The sequence below is a fragment of the Chrysochloris asiatica genome, unplaced genomic scaffold (genome assembly GCF_000296735.1).
Source record: "Chrysochloris asiatica unplaced genomic scaffold, ChrAsi1.0 scaffold00034, whole genome shotgun sequence".
NCBI classification, from domain to species: Eukaryota; Metazoa; Chordata; class Mammalia; order Afrosoricida; family Chrysochloridae; genus Chrysochloris; species Chrysochloris asiatica.
Window position 1 is genome coordinate 3,060,096 of NW_006408552.1, and position 13,518 is coordinate 3,073,613.

A 13,518-nucleotide genomic window follows, 5' to 3' on the forward strand; every position below is an offset into this window, starting at 1 on the left:
TTTCATTTTAGAAGAGGAACATGCTGAATCTGGAACTATGACTCATCACCTTTAGTATCATTTTAATGGGGAAATTGAGACTGGGAGAGAGGACAAGCCTTGCACATAGAGCGAGGAGTCGGGCAGAAGTCGGATGCTAGCTCTCCACCTCGCTTCTCTAGATTTATTTTTCAGTACCAGGAGGTGGGGGAGGAAACCAGGATGTTCAGCCATTTGTTCTGCGTAATGTTGCCTTGGCTCTTAACAGTCAGGGGCTGTAGCTTTAAGCCTAGAGTCTTAAAAAATTAAAAAGGAAAGGAAGGCAGGGCCAGCTTTCCCCTGCACCATTGGAGAGGAGCCTCGATGTGAAGACTGCAGATGTCATTCCTGTTTGGCTTTCCATTGCTTGCATCTGCTTTCCTTTTCCCAAGTAGATTTGGCTGGAGTTTTTTTAAAATTTTGTTTCGTTGTTGTTGTTTATTTTAAAGCACACTGCTGGGAAGGAACTGAGGTGGAAAAGGTCAGAGAGGCAGTCCCAAATGTGCCAGGAAATTCTGAAGTTTAGCATCTGGAGCTGGAAGTAGTGACATGTTTAATGCACATATGAATAAGCCAGGTTGAATAAAAAGATTCATTTCCATGGGCCTGGGATGCCTAGGACAGAGGGGTTCAGGCCTGGCTTGCAGGAAGGAAGAGAAAGGAGGAAAAACCTGGTGAACACTCTCGCAAGAGCCAGAAGGACGAGGGAGGGTTTACTCACCAGCAGAACTGCATTGTGCTGGATCATGTGGTAAGAGAAGTAAAGAGCCTGGCTAGAGCCAACGTTGGGGAGAAGAGAGCTAATTCAAGACTCTCTTCCCATTCAGTCCATCTCCTACACTTTGGTTTGTGCCGTTTCCCCAGAGTGTGTTCATTCATTCGATTCATACTTTGTACGCACTTCCTCTGTGCCAGACATGGTGCTGAGTACTCTGAATTCAGCGATGAAGAAGACATTCACCATCTGATCATGGTCTGTCCTTGTTAAACTCTCGCGCTGGACTTCCTCTTTATTCCAGTATAAAGACTGTCTTCTGGTGTTCTGGCCCATGACTACCATCCAGATCACTGCCCATCACCTGAGGTGCCAAACACATCAGATGCTTTGCCTGTCAGTAAATACGCCAAGGAGGAACTTGGGACACTACCTCTGAATCTTGCTGCCTATGCCCTTTGCCTGTGTTCTGTCTTCCATGTCAAGTCCTACACATCCTCTCTGAAGAACCTTTTCAAAACCTATTCTTACCCAGCCAGAAAGAATTCTTTTTAAGGAGGTATACGCTGGTAGCATAGTAGTTATGAGTCAGGCTACCAACCTCAAGGTCAGCAGTTCGAAACTACCAGTGGTTCCGTGGGAGAAAGATGAGGCGTTTTGCTCTCGTAAAGATTTACAGCCTTGGAAACTTTGTGCAGAGTCATTATGAGTCAGAACCTACTCCAGGGTACTTAACAACAATAATATATACACACATATATATTGTTGTTTGTTAAGTGCTGTTGTGTCGGTTCTAACTCACAGCGACCCTGTAGAAGGTTTCTGAGGAGCAGCTTGAACCATCAACTTTATGGTTTGCGGGTTGGTTCTAATTTGACAGTGCCTCACCAAGAGTCCAACAATCTATACATATTGGTGTTGTTAAGCTGTTGAGTCAATTCCGACTCATAGCAACCCTCTATAGGGTTTCCAAGGAGGGCTGTTAAATTTGAACCATTGACCTTGAGGTACAGTGCTTTATCCTACAGCACCATACCACCATGACACTCTATCTCTCTCTTTGTGTGTCTATGTGTGTGTGTATACACACACAAGCAGTGACTCATTTAATGGCTTTTCTAGCCAAAGTCTTTGTAAATTCCCACCAAACAATTTTTCCTGATTGGTCTGGGTAAGAGAAGGTGGGAAAAAATCCTGATAGATTATATGATTCACTTGTGAGGGACAGTTAATGGGGTTAACTGTGAAAAGTTGGTACTCTAATGTGGTATAAAATGAGGCCTCTCAGAAGTAGGAAGAGGGATCTTACTGCCATTAAAGTAGGACTGGAGTGGACTATATTCTTTGGAACCACAGATCCATGTGCATTGAACCTCCTCGATCCGGGGACAGAAAGGAGGAGTGGCAAAGGAACAGCAGCAGCTGGGGTAACAGAACCAAGAGCCAGAGCACCAGACAGAACAGTGGGCATCCCAGCCCATGGAACAAATAAAGTTGAGTGACTTTGGGTGGGAGGCTTGCTTGCAGGTACCTCCAGGTACTTAGTCAGGGGAGCTTGGTTTGCTGACCCACATAGCTAGAACTGAGTGCATTCAGGCTGCAGCTTACAGTGGGTTGCCGTGTCCTGTGAGCATTTACCAGCAGCCCTAAAAGAGCTTTGTAATATTGCCTAGACAGGAAGAGACTTGCTGTCCTGGCTGGAAGAACTGTGTCCTCAGCATTCTTGACCCTGAATTATAAAGTATTAATTCCCCTAATAAACCTCATAATTGTGAGTATGGTGTCTGACTTCAGTGGGGCCATGGCAATGAATGATTGAACCCAGATGGAAAGCAGAGAATGCTGTGGGAGGGATGGCTGATGACACATTTGGTGTCAGGAGTGGGATTCTTTGTAATGGCTCCAGACTCAGGGAACTTTGGGGTTTTGTAAGAAAAAGAACCAAGGAGCAAGGGACGTAAAACTTTTAGTTCTTAGAAGGTTACTTGGGTGGTTAACTGTAATGGTTGAAAGGAAAGTAAGAAATGTGCTTCAAAGGAAGGAAGAACAATTACTACTGGAATCGTTTGGGACAAAAGCAAGGCTGGTTAAGGAAAATGCCATTAGGGGCCCAGAGCCTACATGATCCACCTTGCCAGCTAGAGGCCCAAGGCCATATGCAGATGTGTGATGGGAATGGCTATTGGGTATCTTTGATTATAGAAGGTCTGCAAGCCCGCCTTCAGCTGATTTTGAGTGGAGTTAGAAATTGCCTAGAAGGAGCCTGATTTTTGTTTTAAGCCTTTGTTAAGTCTGGGGCTTTGGTGGAGACCTGAGCTTCACCCAGAACTGCCAAGAGAACAGATTGACCTGTTAAGGAAAGACCTAAAGGGAAAAAAGACTGTTTTAAAAAATCTCGAGTGTTTTGCCATTGGATGCATCAAGACAAGAAAAGTATATGACCATTAGAGAAAACCCCCTTCTGGGACAGAAAGTTAAAGGGGGCTGGTGAGCAACAGTCTAGAATACTTGTGGTGACCATCAGGGTCCACTTGATGAGTGTTAAGTGGGGAGCATGCAGCACTGAAGAGACAGGTTAAGAGAGAAGAGGATGGGTTACGTGGTCTGAAGTTTAGGGAGGCAAGTGGTGCCCCTAGCCTACGGGATCTGTTGTTTTAAGTGTCAGTGAGTTGGTTCTGACTCATAGCTATCCTGAGTAGGATTTCTAAAGAGCTGCTGGTGGTTTTTTGTTCTGTTTTTTTTTTTTTTCTTAAATGTTTTATTGTGAATTATGTGATAGTTTTACATGGGAGAACATTTGTTTTACATTCATTCTATCGTATATTGTCTCATTGCCATGGTTACAATCCCCTCCATGCATCATCAACCAACCAAAGGGCATACCCTATAAGCCTACCCCTTGGTCGTCAGCACACAACCCCTGCCCTCTCTGGGTCTAGAGTCCCCAGCCACTCCATCTCTCCATGTCATCATCTCTGCCTCCATTTCAGGCATCATTGCTTCTCTGGGTAGGGTTCCGCTCTCTGCTCTTCTCCCTTGATGGTCCTAGGGACCTCTGCTCCTAGACTGAAAAGTCAATCACTCCCCTCCTTGCTATAAAAAGTCTACCTGTACATTTCCAACCCTCACAATTAGTCCTGATAACAATTATTCACTATTGTATCACAAGAGATCTGTCTGCATTTCATTGCATCAGCCCCGCCTAGACAGACTGACTACTACTCAGTGGAGATTCTGCCTTCCTCCAGGCCCTCTGGATCTAGGTTCCCTCTTGAAAGCTTGTAAGCCAGTCACTTCTTGCCTTTGTAGCCCCACACTCCCCATTTTGGGTAGCCAATGTCCAAGTTGCCCATCCCTGTCTACTCTGTGTGTGGAGGGGGTGGGAATGATTCTTGCTGTAAGGACTTGTTCCCTCTTTTGAGCTACTGCTTCCATAGGTGTAGGTCAAGTTCATCAAATTGTATGAGAATACTTTTTTTTTTTCCTCTTCTTTTTACTTCTGGTTGAGTTCTGATCATCCAGTGACTGAAGCCAGGATAAGTGGGTATTATCTGCAAGTGTGGGTGTTCTTATGCATATGCCCTCTCTTCTTATCAGGAGGTGTGTGTGTGGACTCCCAAGCTTGCAGCCAGCACCCATTTGACCTAGATAGGATGAATATGACTGAATTGATCAGAATCTGATCTGATGAAGAGGGATGTATTCGATAACTGTGAGCTGGTGTAATTGCTGTAATTTCATGACTTATTCTGGGCTGGACTTTGCTTATAGATACAGATTGCCTATAGCTCCAACAGGAACATCAGATGTTCATATCAAGGAAAGTGCTTCTTCTAGCATACTGGGTTGTTTTTGTTGATGTTAAGTGCTGTCGAGTTGGTTCCAACTCATAGCAACCCTGAATAGGGTTTCGGAAGAGTGGCTGGTGAGTTTGAACTGCCAGTCTTGCGGTTCAAACTGACTTTGCCTACAGAGTCACACCAGGACTCCACTGTATTGATGGGGTGGGCAAGTTAGAAATCAGGTATCTAAAATGGGGGGTGACAAAGGCATCAAGTGGCTGGCTTACAAGCGTTCATAGGTGTGCTTACAGTTAAAATGATCTGGGGGAAGTCAGTCCATCAGGCATGAAAGGAGCAATGGCTAGAAGAGCCTGCAGTGTACTGAATTATTTAATGTCTCTTCTAGTCTTTGTAAACTCCCACCAGATAACTTTTCTTTCTCCTGATGAGTCTGACTGAGTAAGAGAAGATGGGAAGAACATATTGATGGATTCTGATTCAGTTGTGAGTGACTGATAACAGGGTTAATTGTAAAAACTTGGAATTCTTAACAAGGGTATAAAATGAATCATCTCAGAAGCAGGAGGGGGCAATCTCACTATCATCAAAGAAGAGCCAAGAGTGGAGTGAGTCCTTTGAATGCTGCTATTCCTGTACATTGAGACTCCTGGACCCAGGGTCAGAAAACTGTGACATATTAAGAGTGGTAGAGGAGGAGCAGCAACAGCAGAACGAAAAGCCAGAGCACAAAACAGAGCAGTGGGCTTCCAGCCCATGGAACAAGAGAAAGGAGAGACTTTCCAAGGCTCAGCCTGCAATTTGCAGTTACATTCTTTTTGTAATCGGTACACTGGGCTGATATTTGTTCTTCCAGGCTTCATCTATTTGTAACCAAGAACTTAAAGACTGGGATGGGGAGTTGGAACCAGTGGTTTGGTCCCTTAGTTCATTCATCTTGCAGGCATGTACCCCCTTGACAGTTTGACTGTCCATTCATTCTCCCCGACTTTCCTGCAAGACCTGCTACTTTATCTCAGAAACAAATCCTTGCCCCTCATAATTTCCAGGGAATACAACAGCACTCCCTAGGATTGATGCAGCCCTGGTCCCCGCCAGGGGTCCCCAGTGACTGCTGGATTAGAACCCTCCCGAACCTCCACCGCCCGTGTGCTAGATCCTCTGGGAGATGTAGTCTTGATTGCCCCTTTGTCCTTGGTCTCCCCAAAGTACCCCTCCCCCCACCAGTGGAGAAAATGCAACTCTTAGGGGGCAGTAAGGGGTCTCTAGGGGAAGGGGAGCCTGGAGAAACTGGAGCAAACCAACAGGGGCGAGGAAGAGAAAAGGGAGTTTTGTGGGGCACTGGGGAACATAGCCTGTCGGAAAAAAGCAGCTAGGCGACTCGGGGCGCGGAAGCTCGAGACGCTGGCTGGGGGTCTGGGCGGGGTGAGCGCCGTGGGCGGTCCCGTCTGCGTCACTCGACGTGGGCGGGGCCTCTGGGGGGTTGTCCGCCCGCTGCACGCACAGCCGCCGCAGCCGCCCAGCGCCGGTCCCGCCGTGGTAGCTCAAGCTGCAACCTCTGCCGTCTTAGCTGCTCATTCCGTACGTCGGTCCTCGCACACGGGCTCTTGCCGCCCCACTGCTCTCCACGCCTTCCCGTCGCCCCAGTCTCTCCCTCCGGCCCGACCCAGCCTCCTGCGAAGATGGTGGACCGCGAGCAACTGGTGCAGAAAGCCCGGCTGGCCGAGCAGGCAGAGCGCTACGACGACATGGCTGCGGCCATGAAGAACGTGAGTTTCTGCCCCCTCCCCCGCCAGCTCTGGCCGCCAGAGACTCGCTCGTCCGCTAGAATCACCGCGATTAAGTCGCCTGTCTGCGGCGACTGCAGGGCAGGTCACCCCCGGCCCCGCTGCCGGGGAGGGGGGGCGGCTGTGGGTGGGCCCGATGGCCACGAGGACCCGGCTGGTGGCGCCGCCTTTCTTTGCCGCCCCTGGGGCCTGCGGCGCTGCCCCCTCTGCCTGGCCCTGGCTGAGACCGAGGCGGGGTCTTTGGGGGGGGTCTGTAGAAGGGTCCCCGCGGGCGGGCTTCGGGCCGTGCGCATCCTTTGTGCCCGGTTTCCCCTCCTCCTTTCCTGGGGCGTGGGGGCGGGGGACCGCATGGATGCGGTTCCTCTTTCCCAGTCCCTGGTGCCAGGGCGGCGCCTTCCCCATTCACTCAGCAGGTTGACTCGCCCCCACCCCATTCTCCTTCCCTTTGGGCCCCTCCTGACAGGATCTGGGGTCAGCGGTACAAAATCGAAACATTCCTGTTCACGGTTTTTCTTAACAAAAGGTTCTTCCTTTCACCATTCCCCCAAAATGAGCCCTCTTGCTTTTAGGAAGGGGGACTGTCTCCCTAGGCTTTTCCTTAATGGATCACCACATGTCATCTCCATCTCTCCTCGTGTTTTATAATGAAGAGGACAGGGTGTGCAGTTTGTTTTTTGTTGTTTTAAATAAAAGGTGGTGAATGTAGCACATTGGTTCATTTGTGACATGAGCTGTTTTTTCTTTTTTAATATAGGCACGAATATTCTTGAAATTCCTGTAAGTTGTGGGGAGGGGAATTTTCTCTGATCTGATACTGCAAACAAAGCGATGGTGGGAGGCAGTATCAAGTCATTCCAGAAGATTCTGCATTTGTCATATTGCAGAAAGCCTAGACTGGGTGGAGGCTGGGAGGAGTTGTTTTAAAGGGGAAAAAGTCCTTTTAAAAAAAAAATTTTTTTTTTTTTTTAAATTGTTTTGTAAGTGAAGTCTGAGGGCTTAATTTTTATAGCTAGTGCAACCTAATGCTGATTAAAAGAGAATACTGGTCTAGGTTTGTGCATTTTGTCTTGGATGCTGTCTTGCACCATTATGTCAGGAACACTACATTTTTCTAATGGGCTGTCAACCAGCTTGAGATTAGGCGAGCGGGAAAGCCTTAAACATGATTAAATGAACTCTGGAAAAGGAGCACATTAATGACTTAAGTCTTAACACTATCTTCATATTTAACTCGCTACCTTATGTAACAGATGCTTAAGATGCATCACCAGTTTGAACCCATGTAGGTTCTATAGATTAATTCTTGAGTAGCTATCCTAGCTCACAAAAGATGACACTGTTGATGCCTTTATATTTGAATTTGTTATACCAGAAACAAAAACAAAAACCATGTTTTTTTCTTAGCAAAGAAGGGAGTTGATTCTGGGAATTGGGAGTACTTGACCACATGCACTAGTTAGTTGACAACATTTTAAAGCTCAAATGATAGAAGTTGTATTTGTGATTGATATTCATGTTGAAATATCCTTAGCTCGTATTACTTAGTCTTTTCTAATTTTTCCGTATTTCTAGTTCCACAGGATTGCGAGTGACCTCTTACCTATATCCATAGCAACCCAGTGATGTCACACACAATGACACAGAGGCTGCAATGCACCTAAGGGCTGCTAGGGAGTATGCAAATGGCATTTGTCCAAGGTGATGCAGAGATTAGTTGATAAACCAGGTAGGATTGAGCCAAGTCATCTTCTACCAGATAAAAATCAACTTGCAATAGAACCATTGGTCCCATTGGTCCAAAAATATGCATTTCATTTTCCCTTAGACATGCAAATCAGTGACCTCTCTAGGTGTGCATTAATCACTTGCTGATTTCTCATTTTCTCCCAGAGGAAGATCCATTCATATTTTAAACCTTTATCCCATTAAATTTAGCAAATTGGGCAGTGATGGAATAAAATACAAATTTGAATCAAGAATACAGTTTATGATCTTAATGTGAGGGAGAGCTGTGTACTTGGGTTTATTGCAAATAACTAAATAGGCAGATTTTGATGAAAAACCTAAAAACACAAAAAATAGGGCTTCCTACTGGGACATTTTCAGTGACTAGAGGATAAGAGAACCTGCTACAAAGCAGTTAACTTTTTTTTTTTTTTTTTTTTGGTTGGGCTTCATACTAATGCTGTTTGACAGTATGGAGGCAAGACTCAGATAAAGCAGATGGATTTTCAAACCCACTTACTGTGACTTTGAGGAGGTAGGCTTATCTCCGACCCTCATTTTCCTCTTCTGTAAATTTGGGGCAATCTACTTGAAAAAGTGATGGTTAAATGCCATTGAGTTCTGACTTGTAGTGACCCTGTATAGGGTTTTCCAGGAGCAGCTGGTGGGTTTGAACCACCAACCTTGTGGTTAGCAATCCAGTGCTTATCCTACAGTGCCACTCCAGGACTCTTGGAAAGAGGTGTTTAGGGTTAAATAAAATATATAGGCTCAAAAAAATGGTAACTACCTATGAAACTTGGTATTTTCCTGTTTATAAAAATGATTTCATTATGGAAAATTTATATATCTAGGAAGATACAGTGAAAACATTACTCCTCTCACTCAAGTGAACCTTTTTTTTTAAGGTGGAAATGATCCTGATAGAGGGATTCAAACTTAATTGTTTTTAGGAAGTTAACCCTAATAATAATACAGTTAAGATCTATGCAGAATGTGCCTGTAGGTGGCTAGAAGTGTCCCCTACTTGTTATACAATATGGTCTTGTGCTTTGGCATTTTCTGACCTTTTGAAAAGTCAGTGTGTTAATAGTACTTGCCTCAGGAGGTCCCTGACAGCATAGTGGGCTACAAGTGAGGCAGCTAACCGCAAGGTCAGCAGTTGGGATCTACCAGCTGCTCCTTGGGGGAGAATGGTGAGGTTTTCTGCTCCCGTTCAGATTGACAACCTCAGAGCCTTATACAGGGTCACCGTGAGTTAGAATACAACCACCATCACCATCGGGAGATGACTGATATTATTGGAGTTAGCGGTTTAACTGGGTTTGGGGCAGGCGGGGGGGGGGGTGGGTAAATAGGTGGTCAAAAGTTGGACTATTTTCAATATTGCATTTTTTCCCCACTTGCTCTTGCTGGAGGGTTGATCCAGTGGCCTTATCACTAATGAAGCAGTAGCACCTGGGGGGTACCTTAGAGGCGGAGTCCTGCCAGCCATTCTTCCCAATCACATGGTTAGAACTGGTCTCTCCCTAGGGGTGGAAAGGATGGAGAGAAGAGTTGGCCTTGTGTGCTAGCCACCATAAGAACGCAAATGAATGGGAGGTGTTTTCTCATTTTTAAAATGAGTTCTTTGGAGATAAAAGATGATGCTAATTGTGCAGTGCAGCTACAGACCTTGGATTAGAATCTTATCCCTAGTATTTGGGGACACGTTATTTATTAGGCCAAAGTCTTACATTATTGAGAAGTGGGGGGAAATTTTTTAAGTTGAATTTCACATTCCATAAACATTTCAAGTGTACAGTTCAACAGCATTTAAGACAATATTGAGTAAGAAGCACTTTTGTCTTGCCCCAGAACATGGAGCTAATGATGTTTTTAAGAGATGATGATCTATACTAGAACTGGCTGGATTTTACAACGAGGTGACTTACAGCCTCAGGAATGTGCCACCATGTGGGACCCATAGCAACTCATACCAGTAGAAATTGGTTACCTCTTTGCTCCTTTGTTTGCGAACATCTGAGCTTTTCCAGCAGAAAGTGAGGGGAAAAGATTTAACCAGGTTTGCATTGTGTTTTTATTTAAAAAGTTAAAGTGCCTATAAACCATAGGATGCTGTCTCAAGTAAGAAAAAACAGTTTACCTCAATGGAGACTGGATCTCCATTCATTCTATGGAGATTAAGGAAATTGTTTAGTGTTCTTAGGACTGATTTTCAATCCTAGGACAATTACCTTTGTGTTGCATGTTTTCTCCTGGCTGTGTGGTAGTGGTCCCCTAGTGAACTTTCAGTACTAAGGATCTTGAGCTCTGTATGGGACTCCAGTATCAGGTGATGTATGATTGTGGTCTCCAGAGTGCTCCTGAAGCTCTCAGGAGCTCAGTAAGAGAGGCCACCTCTCCATCTCTAGTAGTACCCTAACCTCTTACCTGGCAGGATGTCTGATCATTTCTGTCAGTTTCTTGGGATGAGGAAAGAAAGCAAGAGCCAGTTCATACAAGCAGATTTCAAAAAGTTCATGTTTTAATAGTCAAAAGGAATAATTGTAAAATATTTTAAGTTGATTTTGTTCAGAATAGACACAGCATTCTGAGTCGTTCCCCCATTAACATAAACACTAATACTCTGAGGCTCCCATCTAATCTTCTGAGTTGCTAGGGTCAACCCATATAGGTGGATTTGAAAAAGCAATAGGTACCTTTTTGAATTTTAAACCATGAACAATTTAAATGTTTAAAGTTTTAAGAGATAATAATACCCAGTAGTAGTAATAGGAGTCTGGCAGCTCCATACAATAAACACTGGACTGCTAACTGTAGGGATCTGTGGTTCGAGCCCGCTGGCTGCTCACGGCAGAAAGATGAGGCTTTCTGCTCCCACAAAGATTTCAAGTCTCAGAATCCCTGCACAAGGTCACTGTGAATGAGAGCCCACTCAACTCAACAACATTTAACAATAACCCAGTAGAGATGGTCTCCAGATCCTTAAAAGTCTATTCTTCCCTCAGTTCTGTTTTCAGATCTGTCCTAAGGTAATGACTAGCGTTCATCAAAAAGATGTTCACAAAGTATTTGAAACGGACTCAGTGCTAAATAGGAAAATAATTAAAATGACATACAGACTACTGAGCCATTTAGGATAATGACATGCGTAAATATCCCTGGAATAATGTCAAGTGCAAAAGGCAAGGAACAAGAGTAAACCTAAAGCTTGGAGGCGGAAGGACTGGTGACTCCTCCCCGTTTCTCATGTCCTACAGTCCAGTTGTGTGTCACCAGGAGTCAGTCCCATTGATAATAGCCTTCCCAAAGCACGGGTCCTCCAACAGAGAAGCACAGCGTCTTCCAATTCAAGATATTCTGAAATGTTCCTTCCCTGTTCGCTCACCCACACTAGCTTTCTTGTCTTTCCTGCCAGGGCCCTTTTCCACCTAGTACGAAATGGTCTTCCAAGCACAGGTACCAATAAGCACCTTCTCTTCTTCGTTGTTAAGTACCGTGGAGTTCGTTCTGACTCATAGTGACCCTTCACAGGGTGTCCAAGGCTGTAAATCTTTACGGGAGCAGAATGCCTCATCTTTCTCCCGCAGAACTGCTGGTAGTTTTGAACTGCTGACCTTGAGATTGGCAGCCCAACTCATAACCACTACACTACCAGAGCTCCTCTTTTGTTATTGTTGTTGTTAAGTGCCGTGGAGTCGGTTCTGACTCATAGTGACCCTGTACAGGGTTTCTGAGGCTGTAAATCTTTACAGGAGCAGAACGCCTCATCTTTCTCTCGCGGAACCGCTGGTAGTTTCGAACTGCTGACCTTGCGGTTCACAGCCCAATTCGTAACCACTACGCTACCAGAGCTCTTCTCTTTAGATCTAGGTTATGTCAGTGGCAGCCTAAGGAGTCTGGGTGTGGCGCTGTAGACTCCGCACTGGACTGCTAACCACTAGGTTAGTGGTTCAAACCTATCAGCTGCTCTTTGGAAACACTATACAGGGTCTTCATGACTCCATAGCACTTAACAAGTGTCAAATTAATAATCCTTTTTAGAAATGTAAAGACATTGAGATAATCTGTCTTTTTTTTCATGACATCTGTTTGTGTAAAACCTGCACCTCTGAGCCATGTCTCACTTCCTCTCCCTTTGCAGCTGCGCTCCACGCGCCGTATGTTGGGGAGGGTGGGTCAGGGATTCCATGAGCTACTGTCCAGCTGCCCTTTGCTGTCACTGTCATACTCCCAGCTCTGACAGTCCTGTTGTAGGAACAGAATAATTACAAGAGAAAAGGCTGCTGCCGTACTTGGGTCCTGTTCACCAAATCTGGATTTGGGTCTCTGGAGATGAAGACCAATGGTTTTATTTGGAAATTTCTATTTTATTAAAACTTTTCTGTGTAAGAGCACTCCCATTTCTGTTTACCACATTCCAACCATAGGGAATGCCATAAGAATAGTCTTCAGCTCGAGTGAAGACAGTTTACTTCAGTGGGAAACAGACAGTCTTCCAAGTGAAATAACTGCTGGTAACATGGCTTAGACTTCATCAGTTCCTTAAAAGGACTAGGGGGTAGAATTCAAACAAATAATCTTTCCAAGTTTGAGAGTTCCTTGTGCATCCCTCTTTTGGGAATTGTTGGTTAATTTTAATATGATATTCCTACCATTCCAGCTTACACATTAATAAAATCAAAATTTCAAAGATGAAAATGAGAGTTGACAAAAACAATTTGGGGAAGATAACAGAAAAATGAATATGATGAGACAGGCCGTACGGTGTAATGTTGGATTGCCTTTTCAAAATAGTGAGGCAACAAATGCCACCTCCCATAACTACAAGCTAGAAAACGGCCGAGCACAAAGGAAAGCACAGAGCTGAAAGAAGGCGAAATAAGATCGTGACTTCCATAAATTAAAACCGATTTTGATTATACTCTTCAGTTCTATACAAGGGGACTTCAAAAAATTCTTGGAAAATGGAATTGAACAATAATGAAAATAATTTCCTTGAAGGTTTTGAAGCCCTTTTGTATGGGATCAAATTGACAACAGCAATTCACAGATGATGAGATGGGAACCTGAGGGGCAGTGAGTTTGCTAATGGAGAAACGGTTCGGAAAGAAGGGTGAGAATGGTTGCCCAACTCAGTGTCACCACTGACACTAAACTACATGTAGAAACTTGCTGTGTATATTGTCAACAAGTTAAAAGTGTGAAACTGATGACCACAGTAGACCATGGCTTAGTAGATTTTAATTTCCATCACGGTCTAAAACCAAAGACCAAACCTGTATCTGTTGAGTTGATTCAATGATTCAATGACTCTTAGTAGAACTGCCCCATGGGGGTCCCCGGACTGTAATCTGTACATGGACAGAGACTGCCACCTTTCTCCCACAGCCCAACAGGTGGCTTCGAACCACTGAACTTTCACTTCGCGGCTGAGTACCCAACCACTGCACCACCAGGACTCCTTGAT

The 13,518-nt window shown here is 44.9% G+C and overlaps 1 protein-coding gene across 1 annotated transcript in view; it reads left to right on the top strand.

Moving 5' to 3' along the window:
- The first annotated feature begins 6,215 nt into the window (after positions 1 to 6,215).
- Positions 6,216 to 13,518, top strand: part of YWHAG (tyrosine 3-monooxygenase/tryptophan 5-monooxygenase activation protein, gamma) — a 32,737-nt gene continuing 25,434 nt past the window's right edge. Inside the window, exon 1 of the mRNA XM_006859680.1 lies at positions 6,216 to 6,302. Within this exon, the coding sequence (XP_006859742.1) occupies positions 6,216 to 6,302 (87 nt within the window). The remainder of the gene's footprint in view (positions 6,303 to 13,518) is intronic.